This window comes from Coloeus monedula (assembly GCF_965178545.1).
Source record: "Coloeus monedula genome assembly, chromosome: 2".
Lineage (NCBI taxonomy): Eukaryota > Metazoa > Chordata > Aves > Passeriformes > Corvidae > Coloeus > Coloeus monedula.
Window position 1 is genome coordinate 61571443 of NC_138782.1, and position 24660 is coordinate 61596102.

Here is a 24660-nt window from a genome sequence, read left to right on the forward strand (position 1 = left end):
ATATGAAGGATTACAAAGATGTCTTAAAACCATTCCTAATGTGTCTTTTTTTTGCTAATTATACAAAGCATCCTGACATAATGATATTTTTGATGCATCTATTTAGCTTTTTCCAGTAATTTAAGAAATGTGTGAGTCTGTGATTAAAGATGCTTGGAAGAATGAACCAAATGAAAATGAAAACACAGAGCTATCACTTGACCTGTTATGACATCCTTTCGTACGCAGCTCAAAGCCCATCACTACCTCTCTTCATTTACTGGCAAGCTTATGTTTCTCAGTGCTGGTAGACAGGTCTCAATGTGCCATTCCAGCACTTTGAGGCTCCATGCATCTGATGAAAAATAACAAAGCAGCTGTTTTGAAGGATTGCTGATTTTCAGGGGTAGTACTGTTATTGATTTGTGTCGCAGAATCAGCATTAATTTTATGATAAAACAGAAGTTGTGACAGACGTAAAACTGATTAATTTAATTGGAAGTATTTCTCTGAAACTCTTTTAGCAAAGACTTCAAAAAGTTGCACGGGGAGTTCTTCACCATTGTTTTGGGTGGTTAAGATCCTATCTGGGAATTTTTTTGCAAGTCAAGGTCACAGCTTTATGCATTATGTTTTTGACTAGTGGGCTTCTTTTCCTGTAATTTCTGAACACAAATGCCATGCCTGGGATGGAGTCTTCCGCAATTTCTTTTTTGTCTGTTTGGTTACTTGTTTGTTTCCTCAGGTTCACAGAACCACCAGCAGTTTCAGTGACCCCCCACCCAACCCCGATTATTTGCAGGTGTCATCTCCCCATGCGGAGTCATAGAATCGTAGAATCACAGAATGTTAAGGGGTTCCAAAGAATGGAAGGGACGTTAAAGATCATCTTATCCCAACCCCCTGCCACGGGTAGGAATACCTTCAACTAGACTAGGTTATGCAAGGCCTTATCCAACCTGGCCTTGAACATTTTCAGGGATGGGGCATCCACAGCTTCTCTGGGAAACCTGTTTCAGTGTCTCATCACCCTCACAGCAAAGAATTTCTCTCTAATACACATCCGAAAATCCCCCTCTCTGAGTTTGAACCGTTTACTCCTTCTCCTATCACTGCGGCTCCTGATGGAGAGTCCCTGTGCGGGGCGGTCCCGGGGCGGGGCCCGCCGGAGCTGTTCGGGGCGGCGGGTGCTGAGCGCGGCCGCTCCGCCTGGTGCAGCCGGGCGGGGCCGGCGCCTCCCCGCGCCGCGCTCGCTGGGGGTGCCCCGGGGGGAGCCGCTCCCGCCGCCGCCGCCGCCCGGGGCCATGGCGGCGCTGGTGCTGGTGCTGCTGGCGGCGCTGGGCGGGCGGGCCGTGCTGCCGGGCGGGCGCTGCGCGGCGCCGCTGGCCGACCTGCGCTCGCAGATCTCGGGCGTGGAGACGCTGCTGGAGGAGTTCCGCCGGCAGCTGCAGCAGGAGGAGCCGGGACCGCCGGCGACGGCGGGCGGCGTAGCGGGCGGCGGGGAGCGGTGCGGCGGAAGTGGCAGCTTCTCCGCCAGGCCCGACTCCATCATCCGCACCAAGGACTCCATCGCGGCCGGCGCCACCTTCCTGCGGGCGCCCGGCGCCGTGTCGGGCTGGCGGCAGTGCCTGGACGCCTGCTGCGCCGAGCCGCGCTGCACGCTGGCCGTGGTGCAGGGGCCCGCCCGCCCGCGGGGCACGGCGGCGGAGCCGGGCTGCTACCTCTTCAACTGCACGCACCGCGGCCGCCCCGTCTGCCGCTTCGCCCCGCACCGCGGCTACAGCTCCTACAGCCGCCGGACCGCCGGCATCGCCCCGCCGCCCACGGGTAAGCGGCTTGCGCGGGGGAAAGGCGGCGCGGAGATGGCGGCAGGCGGCGCTCGGCGCGGGGGCGGCAGGGCCGCGGAGCCTCCGCCGGCTGGGAGCGGGCGCTGTCCGTGCGGCTGCCCCGGCGCCGGGAACCCGCTCCCGGGTCGTGCGTGGGTTGTCGCCGGCGGGAGGACGTGGGGAGGAGAACCGGGTCACAGCGCGCCTGGAGAGGCGGCCCGGCCGTGCCCGAGGGAACCTTACCAACGTGTACAAATATCTGAACGGAAGGGGGGAGTGCCAAGAGGATGTTTCCAGGCTCTTCTTGGTGGTGCCAAGCAGTAGGACAAGAGGCAGTGGGCAGAAACTGATGCACTGGGAGTTCCAGCTGAACATGAGGAGGAACTTCTTTACTGTGCGGGTGACCACGCACTGGAACAGATTGTCCAGAGATGGTGTAGAGACTCCCTCACTGGAGATACTCAAGAACCGTCTGCACGCAATCCTGTGCCATGTGGTCGACCCTGCTTGAGCAGGGAAGTTGGGACAAATGACCCACTGTGGTCCCTTCTGACCTGACCGATTCTGTGAGCGTGCGAGGGCTCTGGGGGTGTTTGGACTTGGGGAGACCCATCCTTCAACACTTCTGCCTCTGCAGAGCCCTTGGCAGGGCATTGTGCCAGCCAGCCAGTGGCTGGGAGGTAGACAGTGGGATGTGCATGTTCACCAGCCCCACACTTCCTGGGGAACCAGAGAAGTCCCAGATCCCTAGGAACTGTGCATATTGGGCACCTTGGAAAGCATGAAGTGCTGGTCCCAGATATCCCATAACCTAGTGCATAGCCTGAGAGCAAGCACTCCTTCTTCTTGGGGGTGCTGTCCAAATGTCATTGCCTAAGACATCTTCTTATTCACTTACTTCAAGATTTTTCCTGTTAAAGAATTTGAGAGCTAGACGGAAGAAGACAAGGATAGCTCACCAGTAGTCCAGAGACAGCATGGACATTCTCCATAAGTGCCTCTGGAAACCAAGCCACATCAAAAGCAGCAGTTTGTTCAGCTCTGAAGGATATTTAAGAACAACATAATCCAGAGCAAGCAGCTGTAGATGAAAACAAATCTGGATTTCTAAATTTGGATTCTCTTTCCTAGCACCCGATGCAAAGAATTTACTTGCCTTCCCCCACCTCCTGTTGTTAAACAGTCTCATCTTAACTAATTTTGACTTAATTTCATTATCTCTGTGGACAATACCTTCCCAAATGTCATCTGCATCTTACTAGGCAATAGATCTCATCTGAAGTAAATTAGTCACTGCGTGCAGCAGGAGGAGGACCTGGTGTTGATGCAGATGAAAACAGTGCCCAGATGTGCCTGCCGTTACTGCTCTTTTGGGAGGGGAGACCTCAGGCTTGAGGTCCATTCAGTCTTGCATGTTTCATGAGAATGTCGATGGGAATCCCCTGGAAACAGGAGAGAGCAGGGGCTCAATTTGTAGAGGCATTATGATGCCTAAATATTTTTTGCAAAGTGCATGGGCAGGTAAATTAGAGAGCTATAGGAAAGATCTTATGGCAATAGAGATGAGGCAAGCTTGAGGTACCAGAAAAGCCCAAGGTGTGATTTTGACATTTTCAACAGGAGAAGTATTAGTTCCACAGTATTATTTATGTAGCAACTTTGGGGTAATTATGTTTCATAAGTCTGTATGCACTTGCATGATAGAAGGCTTAAGATGAGATTTTACATCAAAGTCACACAGAATTAGGCTTCATTTTGAACTGCCTTAATTCTATTAAAACCTGGAACTAATGTAGAGTGCAGTTATGGCACAATATAAATAATATAGTATACAAATGATGCTCTACCTGTTAGAAATCTTGAATTTCTTGAATTCATTGAGTTCTTGAATTCTGGAGTTCTTAAATGCTTTGCCTTTTTAGCAGCTTTTGTGACTATCAACACTGGACTTGCAAGGCAATTTCAGTTCCTAGTCTGCAAATTGCTCTGTGTCCTGTTAGTTTTATTTAAATGTCTGCCTTGTGAGTGATGGTGGTATTGGAAACAGGGGATTATGATTTCTTAGTGCAATTACACTGGAGCTGAAGCAGAGCCACAAAGGAGAATGAACTTGTATTCAAACATCTGTCAGCTGTGACACAGACCAAGAGAGATAAAATTAAGATTGAATTATTTTGCTCTAATGTTTTGTTACCAGTGCATTCTTGAATTACATTGAAAAAATAATCTGGACAACAGGATGATGAAGGCACATCTCTTTTCCCTTCTGTCACCCCATGAATGAGTTTAGGAAATTTAGGAAAGAACTTTTCAAGATTTTCTTCAATGAGGGGATCACATTTTAGCTGTTCCTTTTTTTTTGTTCTTTCAGAGTACTTTGTTCTTGAGTCGTCTGCTGTTTCCTTTCTGATAATACCAAACAAACATTTATCCACAGATTTGGTGTCCTCATAATTCCAAAATATTTCTGGGCATTGGGATCTAGTGATCTCTAAGATCACTAGTGGTAAGCAATGGGAGGATTCAACATCAAGGTAAACTAATACCAAACACATTCAGGAGTTGTTAGTGAAACAACCTTGTATAACAAAGCCTTCATTCAGACAACTAGCTGGAAGCTTCATTATTGGCAGGACAAGCCTGTATAAAGGATGGAGGAAGCAGAATAAATAAAAAGCAGGATAAAAAAAAGCCTATTGTGTTCCCTCCCAAAGAAAAAAGCATTTCACCCCTTTTTCTAGAAAGCAGCCAGCTCCAGCATCTCAGAGTGTTGACCTGGTATATCAGTTCCATACTGCTTATTTACATTCAACTTAAATGCAAGTTAAAAACAGAAGTTAAGAGATTATTTTTCTGCTGACGTGTGGCTGATAGTGCTTTATTCCCATCAGTGGTGGTTGCAAGTGGCTCCTTGGAGTTTGCCTCCTTGCTTTTTTTATGCTGACTTCTTATTCCCCAGATATAGAGGTGTTTCACTCTTTAAGGATCATGTATTCCATTGCTTAAAACTTTGGTGTGGAAAAAGAATCTTCAGCTCAATAGGCTATCTCTTCCTGTGCCGTATGCCTCTCTCAGGCCAAATTTTCCTTTTTGCCATTGATTTACCTTTCTGAAGATGATCTGATGGCTTGCAAGCAAAGGGCGGTGCCTCCATCCTTTGGGACCCAAGGTCTGTGTGGTCCCTCACTCATCTTTAACAAAGGGCTGGCATGAATTGCTGTGACTGACTCAATGTGAAGTGGTCCTTCCTTTGCAACTCGTGCTGCTGGAATATAAAGTTAGTCCAGGAAGAGAGTGTCCTTACTGCTTTGGGAAAGTGGGGCTTGTCTCTGCCCCTGCAGGGCATTGATCAAGTCATTTAAACCAGACAGGTGACATGAAGCCCCTTTCCAAGGTTGAAGTGGAAGACTGGGCTGTGCTGTTTAAGACCCAGGTCAGTCTCTTTTTGACAGTTATTTGTAAAGTAAATAATTGTGTGAAGACTGTACATAACTCATTGATATCAAATAAAAGTTGCCCAGGTATCATAATGATGGTGTTTATTGACAATGAGGTTTGGGGGGTATTTTTGCACCTGGATGTTGCTTTTTAAACAAAGTTGGTTTTGAGAAGCGAGTGTGTACAAATTAGGCAAAGCTTCCTGTGCCGTCGGATGAGCAAGAACTGTTTCATACTTTCTATTGTTAGACCCTGTTTTCAGTTATTTGTATGTTTTCCTAACTTTAGGCATTTGCCTTGAAATCTTCTGTGCCTTATCTACTACTGACAAAAACAAGAAATAAGAATTTGGCTGTTCAGTCATAAACAGTTGTCCCACTGCGTCCATGAGCTCCAAGGCTTCAGGCACATTCTTGATCCTGTTGAAGAGCATGTGCAAGGAAGATTCCCTACACTGATGGGAAAGCACCTTTCCTTGTGTGGCTCTGCCTGCAGGAAGTGAAGTTACAACCTTGTCTTCAGTAATTGCTTTTCTGAGCATAATATCAATATCCTTTACAGGGTATCCTTGCAGAGGTTGAAGAGCAAAGGGCATCCTGGCACTTCAGGGTGCCTAGAGAAGGAATGAAACTTGAGTGGGGAACTGCAGAAAGATGCAATCTTGTGGCTAAAGTTTTTAAATACTGACTTGTAGAACCAGGTTTTACCCCTGTCTCTTCCCTGCACTGCTTGAAGGTTGTAGAATAAATGACTTAAACCGCTTCTGACAGTCTGTGTCACCTAACAGATCATGACTTTTGTTAGTCTAACCCAAAAGCTTGTGGTCTGATTGACAAAAGTATTTAGTACTCACAATTTTAATCAATAAGCATTGTGCTTTGAATATAGCAAAATGCTACAAATCCTAAATATTCTGAAAATCAAGCTTTGAATGTCTTAAATAAGACACTTAAAATTGGTGGTCTCTGATGATTTTTAATCATCGTGTACACTCCTTCATCAGGATGCCAACTTATGCTAAATAGGTCTTTCATTCCTATAATGATGTATTATAAATAGGGACTAGAAGCCTATTGAAATATGCAGAGCACTATAAAAGGTATAAAAAAGGTGCTGTAGCTGCCATCTGCATGTAAGCCATATTTAAACCTATTTTCCTTAGTTCAGATTAAAAAGGTACACTGATGCTAACAATCCTGTTTGTTGCATTGCTAAAACATCCAAGTACCTAGAGAGGTTTTCTATGCCATGTGCTTCTAATGTTAATTCCTGACGACATCGTAGGACAATTAACTAAAATTGAAGCAGATACTACTTTGCTTAACAAAATGTGCACTAATGAACGTGTTCCTCTTCCAGGAAGCTGCAAAGAAGTGAAACAATACCTTAACCAAGAAAAAAACATGTTTCATATAAAAAAATCACTCAGCCTTCCCTCATAAATAACTGATCTTCTCTTTTTTTATTGAAGAAGAAGACTATGATGAGCCTCCACAGTGTAAGGCGGGCCAAGACATTGTGCTGCAGTCACCTGTGGACTGGGTGCTTTTGGATGGCCGAGAAAGTTCCGATGACCATGGAATTGTGCACTATGAGTGGACACTGCTGCAGGGCGACTCATCGGTTGAAATGCAGGTACGTGTGCAGTCCCCCTCATGGCCAGTCACTTCCAGACTGTTGTGTTCAAGTTTTAAATGTACAGCTAAAAATATTAAATATATTCAAATCTGTCTACCAGGCACCAGAATTAGGACGCCTGTACAACTTGAACATTTATTTCACAGAAATGTAGAGCAGCCCAGGTTGGAAGGGACCTCAAAAGATCATCTGGTCCAACTGTTTGTGGGACAAGGAGCCTCAGTGAGATTATCTTATCTGTCCAGTCACATCTTGAAGTCCTCAAGTGAAGGAGGTCCCTGGGGAGTTTGTACCAGTGATTATTTCTAGTGGCTTACACAGTTAATCTCTATCCTGGATGGCATGGGATAGCCAGCAGCAAACAAGTAGATGATAATACTCTACTGTATTTGAGCTCTGCTTTGTTTGTACTCACTGCACCTGTTTTTCAGCTTCTGTCACCCCAGTTAGAGACCCCTCAGTAATTCACTTACTAAAAATAATAAGGGATTTTCACCAACAGTCTCCTGTCAGTGCTTATGGAGAAGGTACAAAGAAATGTGTGATGTAGACCTTATGAGATATTTTATCCATACATTTTCTGCTGCACTTTGGTTTCAATTTAAAATTAACAATCAAGAGAGGGATTCTTCATCTTAGCCTTCTTAGTGAATGCCCTAAGATCAGCAGAAAAAGAAAGGAAAAATGTCTCAAATCCACAGGCTCTACTCATAGTTTGTTCACAGCCCACAATATCCAGGGCACACTGGGAACTCCACCTAGAGCAGGAAGAATGTCTAAAGGTGAGAGAGTGTGAACCAAAATGAAACTTTAAGAATAGTTTCTAGATATCATCTGGATAAAATGAACACTTTATTATCAAAGACTTGTTAATCTAACCCCTTGCAGCATTATTTTCTTTAAAGAGCAATTAAATACTTTCAAATTAATCTGTGATTTAGTAACATAGAGTAAGACAAAAATAAAAATTTTAATAAAAATTTAAAGTTTATATTTTTGATATTACTCAAAATCACTCCATAAAATAGAGACAAGTCTTTTGTCCATTTAAACTTGCAAAATTCTCATTAACCTTGGTGGCTTCTGTGTATTTGTTAACAGAAAATGAATTTGACACACATTTATGCTTAAATAAATACTTTTCCATTGAGTTCAGATGAGCTGGGATTTCTCCTACAGATATGTACCTTGGTGATTAGCCGTCATAATTTAAATTTTAGAGTTGAATTAATAACTGTGATTTTTTTTCATGCATTCTTCAGTTGATGTCTTTAGAGCTTTGGTTACTGCCCTGAAGTTACTGGATTTCGTGTCATTTATTCTTTGAGAATAATGCATGAATCCATAGCTACAAGGGAGAATGGGAGTGTGTTTAAGTAAGATAAAAGGCAGCTGTTGCATTGCTCTTATGTACCAAAGAATAAACAGAAGGCAGAGGAGGGGGAAGGACTACTATAAAGAGATCTTATCATATTGTAGAAGGAAGAGGGTTTTTTTCTATTGTCACTGATTATTGCTTTTTAGATAGTTTGCTTCTCTGATTGCTACCCCCATGCTGTAGCTGCACAGCTCCTGGACACTTAGGGACAGTAATGGGTTGGGTTTTTTTAAAAATGCTGATTATCTGTTTTGAGCCAAAGTTTCTGTGAAAGCACATACAGGCCAGCATTCTTCAGGGCAGCATGAAGACAAAAAGGAAAGCGCAGAGATCACTGGGAGGAGTGGTGGTGAATTGAGAAGTCAGTGGCCTTTCCCTGGCTCTGCCCTGGGAAGGGACTTGGACTCCATGGCTCATGAGTTTTAAATACCACATTTCCTCTCCCAGCAATCATAGTGAACAACAGCAGGTGTTTTCTAGAGCATAATAATTTCTTTAATACACTAAAGAATAAAATTCTGAGGGGTCATACGCTCCATCAGGAGGATCAACAGTCTGATCAGATAACTGAGTGCATTTATGTAAATAGAAAAGGAAAGAAATTTCAGTTAGGAAATTTTTTCACAGAGAGAAAAAATGTATTTTATTAGTACACTCTTCTATAATGGTAGGTCTAGGATTCTATGACCATATTAATAAAAAATTCATGTTCTCTTTCAGGCATGAAAAGTCATTTCTGTGGATCCATATATATTGTCTACAGACTAACTTGATAAAGAGCAAAAGGCCATTATTTTACTGCCTATCCTCTAAAATTACATTTCTAATTACTCAAAAATTGAGTTAAATGTATGTGTCTATTGGTTCTCCAGTGCTGAGATCCACAGCTCCAGCTAACTGAATGTATCATGAAAAACGCTACCTAAATGTTGTGTGGGTTTTTTTACAAATGGATGTGAAAAAAGAGATCAAATGTTACACGCTGAAATACATGCTTGAGTAGGCTGGCTAGACCACAGAGAAGTATTTAATCTGCATGGATGGATGGATGGATCCATTGTGCCAGTATGTTTTTTTTACTGTGTGTCTTTACTCAGGTCCCACAACCAGGAACACTGAAACTGTCCCACATTCAGGAAGGTGGGTATATTTTCCAGCTAATGGTGACAGACACTGCAGGTCAGCGGAGCTCTGACAACGTCTCTGTGACCGTTCTGCCCATGGTTCATTCTGCAGCAGGTGAGAAAATGACGGGAGCTGTTGCCTCTGTGACAACCAGGGTATGGTATTCAGAGCAGAGCAAGGGTCTTGATAGAGGCAATAATGTTAGTCTCCATTTCCAGTGTTTTATTTTGCCGTTGTTCATTACATAATGACATCTCTTTCAGCTTTGAATCGCTCTTTCAAAGTGAGGAAACAAGCGAGCATCATTTGCCTGTTGGAGCAATAATACTTCCAGGCACTGAGTATTTGTCCTAATATTGCTCATAAACATGCAGGGTTGGAAAGGTGAGATACTGCCACAGGTATCAGGTGCATTGTAACAGTCAGATGGTGTGGGCAACATGACAGGGCTTGTGCTATAGGGAAGACCCAGTTAAAATTATTTAGTAGTATGTTTGAGGCAGACTAATAATAATACTGACCTGCATCTGTGGTCTAAAAGTTGGCATGGTTTTATGTTTTAATGCATTTAAGTTTTTCTGTCTGATGGTTGCCATTGAAGCCATATGCTACTGGGGAAACTGAAACTGGAACTGAGCCATCATTTTTAAGCTCTGAGCTTCAGAAACATGTAAAAAGCATAAAAGCTAGAAAGTAGGTTAGATTTCAGTGGCTGTCAGTCCTGCTCTTAATGTTATAACTTCTAATTACATTGTAATTAAGAAGTTGCAAGTGCAGATCTGCTGCTCTGGCTCAAAGTAAAAGTTAAATGGCGTTAACACCATGTTCAGCAGAACCAGTGAAAATCTTGCTCTGCACCAGCACAATATCTCTATGTGAGAGGGTAGTCACTGTTGCAGTAAGCTGGTATTACAAAAAAATCTGCTTAATAATGCCTGTGTTCCAGTAATGGATGATAGAGTTGTGTTCATTAATGTTTAATTCAGTTGAAGCAGCCAGAGAAGTTTGCTGGTTTGTTTATTTGCTGCTGTGGGTGTCTGGGGTATCTTTTGTATGGAGCACATAGGGGATTTGCTGTTTTTTAAATTTTTCTAATTCCCCAGCTACGTTAGCAATTCAAGTGCTACTGCTATAGTTAAACCAGTCCCTGATGCCTTAATACATGCAAGATTCGTGCTGTTACTAGTGCTGAAGTTAAGGAGAGGCATTTTCAGATGTTAGGAGTTTTAAAAAGTTGTCTGCATTCCTGGCATCCTTCCCTTAGTGTGGTGCAGCGTTTGGTACACAGCAGGATAACAGCCAAAGGCTGTGACTCCCTTATGCAAATCAATTTGCTCATACGACGCTAATCAAGCACTGAACTTGATAGTGCTTTACAAAGTGATGAACTACATTGGAAATACAAAAGCACAGATGTAAACACTTGATAATTACAGGATCAGAATGGGTTTCAGGAAAGTTTTGAGTATGCAAAATGGAACATCCAGGGATACTCTCCATTTCCAGGGGAATCTAAATGTAAAAGCATGCAGCAGTCAGTTCTTTCTGGTGAAAGTCATTTGTGAGAACATGACCTAGTCCTGTTCTGGTCTGTACAGTATCAAAGTCACTGGATTGCTGATGTCAATAAATGATGAGCATTCTTTAAGTATTTTAATTAGGTTGCAGAAAACATGCCATAAAAGATCCCATATAGTCCATGTGTGTTCATGTTAAACAACATATTGTCAGAAATACAGGATGGATATGTAGTAGGAATTACGTGTTGGAGGTATGCAGTTACAGCCACAGAGATTTCACTCATTTATTTATTTTCAGGACTGTCCTGCATCTTTTAAGCCTAGGAAGATCTCCTTTCAGCTTAGGTCAGCAGAATTCAAAGCACTGTAAGTAAGGTGCAACAGCCTCCAGGCTGAGTATTCCTGTAGTAAAGAGATTGCCAGGCAGGTGAGGAAGGTGCCAGGAACACCGGTTGCCTGTATTTGCTTCTGTGTCGGTATGACATCACACAGCTGAGTCTGGATTTTCTCCCTTGTTCATGTTGCTTCTTGACATAGTGTGGTTTTGCTTTTTCCTCAGTGCTGCAGATTTTAGTCACTGACTCAGTATTTACTACTTGGATTTCTCTTTTGGTAATTTGGGAATTTTTTCTCAACAGCCTGTGTTGGGGTTTGCTCTCGCTACCAGTTTATCTGCGATGATGGCTGCTGCATTGACATCACGTTTGCATGTGATGGTGTGAGACAGTGTCCTGATGGATCAGACGAGACTTTCTGCCAGAATCGTAAGTGTGCCAGGGCACAGTGGCACAGTGGATTGTGAAAGTAACCACAGCCTCAATAACCAAAGGGGGATGATACCGCTTCAGTGGCCTCTCTCCCTGTGAGCAAGCAGAATTTGCACATCGGAAGGTTTAATATCCACATACTGCAGGTGCTCAGAAATTTTCTTCAAAGCATATTAAAACTGTCAAGGGTCCCTAAGTGACAGGTTTTGTGTTCAGCAATTAAAAGATTGGGTTTTCACTTGTATGATGATTCTGGAAACAAGGACTAGAACCATGGTGTCTATCTGAAAGAGTGTCTCAGAGGTACCTTCGCAGTGATGTTAGACACCTTGCATGAATCTGAAACACTGTGGGCATGCAGGGGAACCAGCTGGATCACCATCACGCTGTTTGCTTTCATTAGCCATCCCTCAGCATGTGCCCATGCTCAGCTAAGTGAGCAAAAACCATCGGAAGGTGAATGGGCACAATGGCTAACCACCCTTTCATTATATTTTAGTTGCTGGAGTTCACTGCAGGGATCATGACTGTACTCTTGCGAGCAGTTGTTAGGAATCTGTGACTCACATTTCATCATATGTGTGAACCTGAGGAAGTTGTTTACTCCACTTCAAGGCCCATATTGGAGAGTTTTCCTTAATAACTCTTCCATTCCCTTCAACGTTGTACAAAAATTTTTGTTTCTGTTCACAGTCAGCTCGGGTCGGAAGACGGTGACACATGCAGCTCTTGGCACTACCCAGCAAAAGACTGCAGGACTGGCTGAAAACACAGAGGAAAACTCTGCAGAGAACACCCTGAAAGCCACTGCCAGAAATCAACCACTTCTCTCAGTGGATGCAGACATGTCTAACCAATCGCTTTCTCAGGGACCAAAGAAACAAATCAGTGGATTTGTGCCAGGTAAGAATTGAATCTGTTTCAATAAATCATTCTCCTTAAAGAAAGGAAGTGTCTTGCACCTTAAATTTAATTTAATTGTCTTTTGGTGCCTGGCTAAGAGGAAAAAAATTGAAATGTAAAAAAATACAAAAGAAACCTGTAATAATGAAGTTCTGAGTTGTTTTTCATTTATTATTGTCAGTCTGTTTTTTACTAGGTGCAAAAAGAAATTTAAAATGTAGGAATGCTAGGGAAGTAATACAGTCTAAGGAACAAAATGTGCAGTGAATTAAATACAAATTCTGCCACAGGTTCAGCTGTGTAGGCTGATGTATTAAGGCTCTTTAAATCTGTAGGGGAGTACTTCAGAAGAACGTAATAAAGTACTGTTCAACCTGGGTGAGAGTAATTGCTTTTCTCCTGGTGCTAAGTATTACTTCTCTTTTTATTTTTTTCCTGAACGAATATCTTTACTATTATGGGCCTTTTTTTTTTTTTTTTTTTTTATGAACTCAGTCTCCAGGGCAGGAGAAGTCTTTGATCACTACAGAAAAGTCTCAGGCTCTGGTAACAAGCTACCTCAGGTCCCAGTCCCCAGTATTGCTCTGCACAGTAGCTGCAAGCCTGTAGTGAGCCATCGTGTGATGTTACAGGCAGAGCCCCAGCCCTGCCCTTGGTAAAGCTCCAAAAGCTGCAATGAAATTGATGTGCCTTCCAAGGTTCATGCTGATGAATTACAATAATCTGAAATGTCAATTATATGAAAGCAAAACTGTGTGCACAGAGCCTAAAATCAGTACAAACCCCCCCACTTTTATTTCTTCATGGTTTAGACTGATTCATGTGCCCCAAGACACAGCTATTTATAACCAGCTTTATTTTCCAGTTACAACAGAGCAGTGCTCAGTGCCCTCTGCTGCTGACTCTGGAAAAGGGCACTGCCCTGGTTGGCACCTGAACGTTCCTTCAAGTGCTTTTACTTCATCTGTGGAGTGCTGGGGGAGTGAAAATGCTGCAAAGGGAACACTGTGAACACTCTGCAAAGGGAGTGAAAACAATGTTCTTAAGAATTTGATGGCCCTGAATGAATGTGGAGGAACTGACAGCAAAATCCTGTCTCAAATTGTTTTCCCTCTTTCTGGAAGTATAGATGACCTCAGTGCTCCTCACTGGAGTGACTAAAATTCTGAAGTCTGCTTCAAACCCTTCTCACTCAGATAGTCCTGAATGACACCTGATACGGGGCCACCCAAAGTGAACATCAAACTTCCAAAGGGCTTTGCAGGCTCCAGTGGAAAGTCAGCTGCTAAGTTGGTCTCAAAATCATTTGGCTTGTGAATCCAGGTGTAAAACCAGAACTGAGGTCACCACCTTTAGCAACTGATAATCAGGGGTTATAACTGGAATTGCAATGTAAAAGCACTTTTGCATAATCATTTTCTGTTTACCCGTTGTACAGCAACTTACTTGCCCCAGTTTTGCTCTAAAGGTAGTGTTTTGCACAGGAGTAGACAAGCAAAGAAAAAGTTTCTTATAAAACTAAAAAAGTGTGATGGGGCTCCAGTGATTAGTGTACTACCAGTACCTGTTGTAATCTTCTAATTTTCAACAGGCAAGATTTAAAGCTGCTTTAATTCTTTTGGGTTTAATATCGCTCTTTTGACAAGGCTCAGTCAAAATTTAACTTTAGATGCTTAATAATTTCCCTGTGGAATAGAAGGATCCAGTCTTTACTGACCCAGGAGCCCAATACTTTTAACCAAAAAAAGCAGCAAAGAGCTCAGCGAGGTTTAAAATTGCCTACGGATCAATTCCAGGTAGGGTGCATGGGCTGGGACATGAAGGGGTACGAGGTACTTGCTAATAAGTACATGGGTCCAAAGGGCAGCTGCCAAACCTGCTCTGCCAAAACACGCTCTGAGCTGCCGTCTTCTCCTGCAGATACTTAAACTTCCCGGGAGTCCCATACTGTGTGGTAGTGATTCATGGAGGTCCAGACAGGCTCACTGGCAAGCACCACAGTCTTTATGGAGTCGAGGAGACAGGCATCTAACCTATTCCTAAAAATCCACTCAGATCCATTGATTAGACTTCCCTCCACCACTGCCATCTCAAGGAGGTTGAGAACAAATCTAATAATTATGTGATACAAAAATGAGAGGTACAGAAATGCTGGAGCAGCTTCATGAAGCTCATCTGGAAATGTGTCCAGGAGGGAAATAATTGCTAGATGCATTTTTGAGGAGAGGTAAGCAGTGCTGAGCAGAAATCATACCAGCAGCCTCAAAACTCCAGCAATTCCACTGGCAGAAATCCTGTTCTGGAAGGGACTGTCTGCTGCTGCTGATGCCAAGGTAGAACCTCTGCTTCTGAGTCACTGTAAAAGTCTTTGTTGGCCTGAAGCTGACATTACAAACATCCAGGCTTCTTATATACTACTTTACATAAATTTTGAAAATAAGCTTTAGTGGTTTTAATGTCACTGGTGAAAAGCTGTCTACTTTAGGTACATATTAGGGGATATGGCCTTACAGTGGCAGCACAGGTTCTAGCTTTTTACTTGCGAGTGCTCCATTCAGGGCTACATTTTTCTTAATTCTCAGCTGACAGTTTCAGATCATCATGGAAATACAATCCAGGGAGGAAAATGTGATGCTCTGAAATCCAGTGACTTCAAGGCAGAGTAAGTGAAGGTTTTACCTTACTGGAGACAGCATGTGGCACATTCCAGCTGGCTGCTAGACTTGATGCTTGATACAGGAACTTTCAGTTGATTTTTAAAGAAGAAAAGTTTTTCCCAAGACGTTGCAGGACTGGGGAGTTGCTTTGTTTTCTTTTTTTACATTTGTTTTTTTATAAGTGGTGGCTAAAGTACCAGTAAAAGCATGTCCCTTCTGCTGCTTACCTCTCCATAAACAGCTTTCATCTTTGAGAATTCAATAAAGGGTCTAATAAAGAAACCTCCTTGTCAAGTACTACCATATTTATCTTTTCTCCTTGTCTCCTAAGGAGCTGGGCTAAGTTGTAATGTTTTGGTCTGTGAAATAGTTCCTGGTAGCAGATATATGAGCTTTCTGCCTGTGAGGGTGATACTAGGTGAACTTTTTTCCAGAATCCATTTTCTCTTAATAGTTTCTCTGTTCCAAATTTTCTTTAACCTTCGTTACAGTGGTCCTTCATGCTTAGCTCTGACTTGATACAAACTTTCTAAGGATTTACACTAAAGTATGAAAATGCTCAAGTCCAAGTTAAGGACAGTTTAAACCTTCTGCCTGGCCTAACAGGGAATCTGTTCACAGTAAAGAGGAAAAAACCACAACCAACCAACAAAAAAAAACCCCCAGAAATCACTGATTGTTGACAACGGATAAATCTTGTTCTGCACTCCTACCTTTTCAATGGGCTTCCTCTACAGCAGGGCAAGTCCAGAGGAACACCAAGTGCAACTTAGAGATAAACCACTCAGACACTCAGGGCACTTGAGTCTTCTGCAACAGACTCATTGTTTACCTTGGCCCAAGCTGAAAGGCCAAACATTTTCTTTCAAAGTTGGGAGTGGATGGAGGAAGAGGCATGTAATATCAATAAAGGAGTCCTTTCTCTCTCTGCAGACATGTCTCCATGGTAAAGTAATCCAGACTGCATGTCCTGCAAAGGCCAGCGCAGCATTTCTGCATGGCTGCCTCCAAATAGCCCCAGAGTCCTTCTCCAGGGAAGTTCTTAAGCCCAGCTGCATATTCTGGCACTGCTGCACTTTCAGATGACTATAGAAAACACACAGTAGCAGCACTGCACTCTGCAGTGAGCGCTGGGCTGGTTTCTAAGGAGCAGTGGCCAGTAGCAAACACGGTCATGCAGACAGGTTGCATTCACGAGCAGCCTGAAGATTTGCACTCCCCAGCACAGCCAACCCAAGTGTATAAATCACCGTAACAGCTTTGCATTCCCCTGGCACAGGGTCTCTGCCTCTCCCAGGATGCCTGTGCCAGCTGTTGTGCAGTGCTGTTCAGGGCTGGGATTACAACATTTGACTGAGTACCCAAGCCTTAGTCATGTTTTTACTGCGGAGGCACCCACAGCAGTAGCTGTAACCTAGATCTGTAATTTAGGGTAATTGGAAAGGGCTGTAAATTGCAATTTCCTCAAAACAGACTAGAAAATCAAGAGAAGGTGAAAATCAAATTAAACCCATGTAATATGCTTTATGCCAGGCTCCTAAACTTTGGGGAAATTGCTCTTTGTGTTCTAGAGATAACAGATATGATATTGAGCAGCATTGACTCTGATAGTCTCTCCAGTCATGTAAGAACAGCCACAAGTCCTAACAAAACCCTACATGCTTTATTGAAGGGATTCTATTCTTCTACCCTTGCAAAAATTTCCCACTAAACTTCTCTCCATATTTGCCAAATGTCTTCACAAGCAGTTGATTTAAATATTCCCTTTACTTAAATGGCAGGGGTACAAATTTCTAAACAGGCATTTAGATGCAGGCTGGAGCAGCTCTTAAAAAAAGAGTTGATGTCTTTTGGGTATTTCCACAACAAAGACAAATATTTGTTTAATTTAATTCAGGAAAAACAGAAGCAGAAAACAGCTGCTGGTTTTGGTGTCAGTTACACTGAGGTGGTCTTGCACAGCTCTGGTACCATACAGATATTTTAAAGCCAGTACATTCACTCTTAGGATTTTTTTCAAGCTCACTTTACATGCCAGGACAACATCAGGAGCCCAACGAGAAGAAGGCCACAGCTTGTTTCTACAGCATTCCCTGCAGATGAAGTTCGTGTTTATGCACCCTCAGACAAAATGGCAGGGCAGTAAAGCCAGAGCCTGGGAGGCTGCATTCTGCCTTAGAGTGGGGACATTAGCCTGGACCTCATGACAGTACCAATGAAACAATCCAAGCTTTAATTAGCAGTTGAGTGCATTTGCTGCTGCCACTGCCAGGGACACCTTCTGCGGCTCTTCAGAGCTGGTGGTGGTGTGTGGGCCTTACACATAGTGCACGTTCCAAGCTAATTGACTTAAACACTTCCTTAACACCCACCACTATATGTAATTCCAATTACAACATTTCACATTCATATTCTAAAGATCTTGTAGCATAGTGTGTTTCTGTTAGCTCTGTCACAGTTCTGAAGGCTGCCAGTGAATACATCACAGCACAGTCAAAATGCCCTTGCTTTTGGTTTAGAGGCATTGTGGTTTGGAATGCAAAACTGAATTTACATTTTAGCTTTAATTTCACATTATTTCAAAAATGCAAGTTACACAGTTGAAGTCAGAAGTTCTTAAGCTGTTCTTTTGTTTGTTTTTCCCCGTAATTTAAGCGCTTCACATTATTTAATTCTAGTGTCCTGTGGATAAGACTTCCTGAGTCACTGAACTGCAGTATTCATTTATTTTGCTTGATTATGTGCAGATAACAGTTCCTCAGGGAAAAGAACAGATGATAAAAATGGGGATGGCATAATGGTGCCAAAGAGAGAACAGCTTGGAGGTGGTCGTCCAGTCCCAGAAACAGGTAATTTAATAATAACCATGTGAATTCATTTTGGATTACATCAGCTTTTCAGTCAGGTGCTATAGATACAGATAAAATGGTCAAGAACTGAATAATGTACTTATATATTCTGAACTGTCCCTAACATGATCATACAGTTTAGTTTGACAGCATGACTTGTTCCAGTTACTAACATCTAAGTGACAGACTAGCTGTATTTTTTAAGAACAATTTCAGGTTTTCTCTGCCAGCATCTCACTGTGTTAAATAAAATGTAATTTCTCTTAACCTCATTGTAGGTGCTGTGTTACCCTTAGCCTTAGGCTTGGCAATCACTGCTTTGCTGCTGCTTATGGTTGCTTGCAGACTGCGCTTAGTGAAACAGAAGCTTAAGAAAGCTCGACCCATTACATCTGAAGAGTCCGATTACCTCATCAATGGGATGTATCTCTAAATACTGGATTTGGGTCAGTTGTTTTCTCCCCTTTCTCCTGTGTCCATGAATCTCTGCCTCTATAAAAGGACCAAAATCCTTAGTTAATTTTCAAGTGTAGAAGAAGCCTGCAAGATGAAGAACGTACTCTTTCCCTTCGGTGATAATACAAAACGTGGGTACATGTCCTTGCTCAGAAAATAAGAAGTGTTCAGGCTCTAGTGAGTAGCTCCAGTTCATTGTTGTGCAGAAGACACTGCAGGGTGGAGAGGCCCCAAACTGGATGTGGGGTGCCCTTGCCCTCCCCACAGCAGCTGTGATCTCAGCCATGGCCAAGCATGCCCCAGGGCCAGGGCACTGGAGCAGCCAAGGCCCCGCAGCCCAGCTGTGCTGGCTGAGGCAATGGGGGGAAGCCTGGGCCACCTTGCTGTTCTCAGTGCTGCCGCCACTGTGGGGACCGGGATGCTCCAGCCAACGCATTCCTTGTGTTGTGTTCTTTCCACCTGATGCACTGGGAGCATTTTCATTAAAAAAATGTGTCTTGCTTTGTTAATTAAACGTAATTGCTATCTAAGTGCCAGCTTTTGCAAAGAAAATTGGGATTTAAGGAAAAAGCATCTTCTTTTCACTCAGTTTAAACCTCTGTGCTGATAGCAGAGAGCCATGCTTGCTAAATGCTGAAATGAAAAAATGCAACTCCTCAGTGGATGAGCTTGGACTTCCCAGTGCTCAACAGCAGTTGTGTACTGCTGCCCAAAGAAGCTGTGGATGCCTGGTCACTGGCAGTGTTCAAGGCCAGGCTGGATGGAGCCCTGAGCAACCTGGTCTAGTGGAAGGTGTCCCTGCCCATGGCTGCAGGGCTGGAGCTAAATGATCCTTAAGGTCCTTTCCAACCTGAACCCCTCTATGATTCCTTGTACAATCCCAGGGCTGTGTCTCTCTCCAGAGCTCAGGGCTTGTTCAGCCTTTTCCACGCCCAGCCCGCCACCCTCCCACAGCGTGAGAACGCAGCACACAGCAGTTTCTACCCGAGATTCTGGAGTGTAGGATTCCTGCTGGTTAACCCATAGCTCCCTGCAAAGCTTGAAAGCTTCGGTGATCTGCCCTCACCCCAGAAAAATTCTCATAGAATTAGAGCAAGTAATTGATATGTGTGAGTGAACTGCAGATGTGTTACCAGTAAAATGTGTACAGTACATGTTATATATACAGATATATATACACACACTGTGCTGTCTGTCTTGTTTGGCTGTCCAAGGATGTCACATTTGTCATGGGTCCCAATAAAACCGGAGTCAAATGAGGCATGCATCATTTTGTATGTCGTCTTTTGTACTTCAATAACTTTGAGTCAGCAAGAATATTGCCATGGTATACAAATAGTTCTTCAAGTTGTTTGTTCTTGATTACTTTATGTAAAATAGCTCTAATAAACCTATTTTATTCTTACATTTATTGCATTGTCTTTAGTTTCCATTAAATTTTGTGCTACAAGACTGCATCATGAGAACAAACAGAAGTACAATTTTCCCTTCTGTGAAACAGCCTTATAAGAAGCTGGAACATGTGGTGGGGGGAAGTTGTTGAGATACTTGTTTCAGGGAGCCAGGGAAGGACGGGGCATCTACCTGTATGACCCGTTTCTTGAGCAGTGCTTGGGCTGAGCAGGACAGCAGTCACAGAGCTGGCTGTGCCAACCACTCAGGGAATCTGGTTGCCAGTGCTCCTTGCTCAGAGCCCTCGTGCCACGTGAGGCAAAGTCTGTTGTAATTCAGTGTTACAGTGGGTCCAGGAGACATCTGCTGATGCTGCCCATTTCCGGTTTGGGAGTACGGCCTCTCTTCCATCCCAGCTCACAGCACACATGGCAAATAGCGCAAGGCCCAAAAGACTGCATTTTAAATACCTTCTAGGGAAGACTCACTGCCCATTTGGTTGGGGTCTTATTTTCCATTATTGAAATTTGTGTTGGGTTTTAATTAAATACCTAAATGTCCTTCACCACCTCACCAAAGCAGCAAGAAAAGTAGTTGTTTCTCACTGTGCCCACTGTGATCCTATTACCAAAACCCATTACCCTGGCACACAGCCAGCAGCAGAACAAAAGGTTTGGGTTTGTTTTGCTGGGCAGGACAATAGCAAGATCCCGGACAAAGCACAAGCCAGCCAGTACAGCCAGGGTGCAAAAGGCGGCTCAGCTTTCCAGTCACTTTGCTCAGCTGCAGGCTTTGTTTCTGTGCTACTGCTAGTGAAATAAACCTTCACAGATTTCACATATGACAGCTGAGAATGAATGCCTCCAAGCAGAGAGCCACAGACAGCAAGCACAGTACAGGAGTCTGGCTAGTGCTGTGTTAGAGTTGCCACAGTCTTCCCAGGGACTCTTCTTCCTGGGAGGGGAGATCGTGACAGTTGCTGCCCTGCAGGCCACCAGCCTGAGGCCTGTTACTTCCCAGGTAACAGCAAACTCCACAGCTGGACTGAAATAAAATAGTTTTCACCTTACCAGAGGGCCTGGGGGCATTGTGAGCTGGATGGAGAGCAAGACAAAGTTACCAAAGTAACAGATTGGCTTGGCAGCTCCTGCAATTAACACACACACTGGTCTCAATACCATGTGTTTGCATTTAATAGCTTTCATGCTATTTGATTTTAAATAAGTCATACTGAAGCACTGAGCTAGAGCACACCTGGGAATAGAAGAAAATATTGTCAACATACTCAGGATGCTTTCCCCTTCTCCCCAGGCAGCTCCCAGCCATTGCCTCCTGCTGACACCACTTCTGTAGCCCCTTCCCAGCCACTCCCAAGGATGGGGCTCTCCCTCTAATGCCAAAGGAGTGCTCAGAGCAGGCAGCGGTTCTAGCCCATCTTCATGGCTGCATTGCTGAAATTGCATTCACGGCCTCTCACACAGACCCCAGAGCTGGGGGTTTTACACAGTCACAGACCACAGAATATTCTGAGTCGAAAGGGACCCACGAGTGCTTATCCTGTAGCAGAAGTGAGACACTCTGTGTGAAAATTGTCACTATTTGAAGTCTGTCAGATCTGTTTTTCCTGTCCTAAACACTGATGTGTGTCTATCCACATATCTCTGAATATGCTCAGTCCACCTATTCTTACCAGGATCTTAGACAGGTAAGCAGAGAATATTGACTACTCTGACTGTATAGCTCTGTGGATGCTGCTCCTCTGTGTATTAGGAGAGGTCATTAAAATTAATTTTGTCAGTGTATTTTAATGTTGATCAAGATTCTTATTTCACTTAGACAGTTTTTTTTAAAACTGTTTTATAGCTTAAGGGTACAAATTACTTCAGAAGAGCAAACAATACAGTAATTGCCTAGGTTTGATACATATTTAGAAGTACAGGGTTTTTTTTCCCATAATATGGGCTGCTTGCTACCCACTTTTGCAGGGGATCCTAGCCTGAACATCTCGCTGTAATCATTCCATAGCACTGTAGGATAATAGCAGGGGCAGTTCCAAGAGCACATTTGCAAAACAAAAAGGCTGAAATAGGTCAGTGTGATGCTCCATTTGCTTTTCAAATCCTAGATAAAGCATAAGAGTTTGAATCCCAAACTGCACAGAGCCAGTCAGAGGCAGGAGCCAATAGCAACGCAAACACGCCACCCCAAAACAAAGGGAGAGCCTTTCTAGTAAGCCCCAACAGAATCCACAGTCATGCATCACTGAGGTCTGTGCTGGCTGTTTTCATGTGCATCAAGAATTGGGATTTTTCAGTTTCTAACGGCGAAAGCTAAAAGAGCAAGAGCAAAGGGAAAGGCTAGAGAAGATTGAGAGAGCGCTGATGGGCATAAAGACCAGAGAGAGGCAATAAACACAGAGTAATTAATATGAAAAAAAGCCCACAACACAATTGGTCTGAGCTGAGTAAGAGGGAAACATGCTGTAAACCAGGAATATTTAAAGTGAGAAAAAAATGTGTAAAAATAACTCCGCTATATATTTTTCAAGTAATAGTTACTTAAAACAAGTGGCAAAGTGAGCTGCACTCTGCACTGCAGCCCTGAAACACAGACAGAAATCTAGAATGAGTGGATCAGCACACTTCAGAAACAAGTTTTTAAATATACTTGCAAAAATTTTAATTTTTGCAGTTGTAAGGCTCCTGGCTGACAGTTATAAACCACTCATAAATCAATGAAAAACCAGACAAGGTAGAAAGGTTCAGTGAAGGACTGAGAATCACAGCTTGTTTGGCCAACAGAAATGTATAATCCTGTTCTAAAGAGGGCAGAGCAAGACATTTTACCATAGTTCTTACAACTACCAGATCCTAATGCATTACAGAGATGCATTTAAGATTTCTACACTTGAACCAAATGACTGGACAACACAGATATAGAGGGAGCATGGAACTTGAATGAGTGAAGGACTGGAAAGGACTTGAAAGCAAGCAGCCCAATGGAAGCTTGGGCCTATAGGGAAAGCATCCCTGAAGGCTAATTCCAAGCCCAAGAGATGACTATCCTGAGGCTGCCTCTATATTCAGAGGAAAAGAACTTCTCTAGAGCTCTGATCAGAGCAGTAGCCTCGGCAGATGCTCTGAATTACCCACTTTCCTAACCAGAGGCCTTTGATAGTGTCCTTCTAATCCATAAGGCACTTGCACTAAAAGTTACTGATTTATCTCAGATGCCCCTTCTCCATTATAACTGAAAAAGGATTTGGCAGAAGATAATAAGCAAGAAACATGACCTGTTCATAGTACAAACACATAAAATGCAGACATAAGCCAAACATGGCTGAAAAAAGGACTTCAGCTTCTCAGAAGCATTAGGGACTATTTTCAAGAGTATCTACCAGGTCAGTTACTCAGAAGCATATGATGAAAATGGCTGGACTACAAAGAAACCTTAGAGAATTAAAGTGAGATCTCAGAGTGACTCCATCAACAGTCTTTATGAAAATAGTCTGTTGTTGCTAAAACAGTTTTGCCAAAAGGCATGGGATTGTCTCAAGTTCTAAGTTTGGTGTGATGAGACATAGAGTTATTTTAATTTCTCCTTTCTGAAGCTTTGAGACAATTCTCAAAGGGCAGCTGGATCTCTTCCACACATATTTCACCAATAGCCATGTCCACTCAATTCATAACTTAAAGAAATACAATTTTAGTTCCTGAGCACATCCTGCTGAGCATCTCATTAACACCCTGCCAAGAGCATGAGAGAACAGTAATAGCCTTTCATAGGAAAGTTCAGAGTGCATCAGCTGCATGATGAATTTGTGCTGTGTAAAAAACTTCTACCTGGAACAGAAAGCAGCCCTGTATGTCAAGGAGGAAGTGTGGGAGTTAAATAGGCCAGGTAGAGGAAACTTTACATCACCTCTGCCTGCATAAGTCCAAGTTTTAGTCCATGCTTATTTCCTCAGACCTGACTGAGGCACGGAACCCCAAACCTTGCCAGCTGGGGGCTCTGAACACACAAGTTGTGTTGTTTACAGTAAAGGCAAAGTGGGGTTATGATACCTTAAGAGTGTCTGGTGCACTTCCCACAACTGATCTGCAGTTCACAACCTTTCACAATTAAAAGCAGATGGACAAAAACAAAAATAAAGCCAACAAAGGCAAAATGTACGAACCCACAAAACCAACTTAAACCCTGTGCTTGAATCCATCTTGAATCTGTCCATTGTACACCAGAGTACTTAAACTCTAATTTACCCTTCCTGATCTATGAAGTCTCAACATCCTGAAATGCAAAAGACTGATTTCAGAGCTCATCATCTCCTGCACCCCCCTGTGCACATGCCATCTTTAGGGCAACACTTCCCCTCTGAATTTGTTTGGTTCTGCACAATGTGCTTGTGTTACCTCACCATCTGCCTTTTTCTGAACCAGGACCACCCCTCATTCACTTGGGACAGAGTTCAAGGGTTCCATAAAAGTAACTAGAATTATTCATCTTTTGAACTGCATCCTAATATGTTCAAAATGAGCTAAATAGAACCAAACTTAAAATCATGAGCGTGGTTTGCATTACTCATCCTTTTTCTCGTGTCCTCCTTCTGTGAACTGCATTTAAATCAAAAGCAGCACAACCTAGGGCACATTAACGAGTTAAAGGAAGAAAACACTGCCACGGTAAGAATGGGTTAACACCCTTCTTCCTGGCAGGAAGGAGAGTACTAGCTCAG

General features: G+C 43.3%; 1 protein-coding gene across 1 annotated transcript; it reads left to right on the top strand.

Annotated features, from left to right (window-relative positions):
* Positions 1–1283: 1283 nt before the first annotated feature.
* On the top strand, positions 1284–18513 carry LRP11 (LDL receptor related protein 11; the record flags this gene model as incomplete). Its single annotated transcript, XM_082277070.1, has 7 exons — positions 1284–1806; positions 6715–6878; positions 9357–9498; positions 11543–11668; positions 12365–12574; positions 17979–18080; positions 18359–18513. The coding sequence occupies 7 exons, from the start codon at positions 1284–1286 to the stop codon at positions 18511–18513; spliced, it is 1422 nt and encodes a 473-aa protein (XP_082133196.1).
* Positions 18514–24660: the final 6147 nt, after the last annotated feature.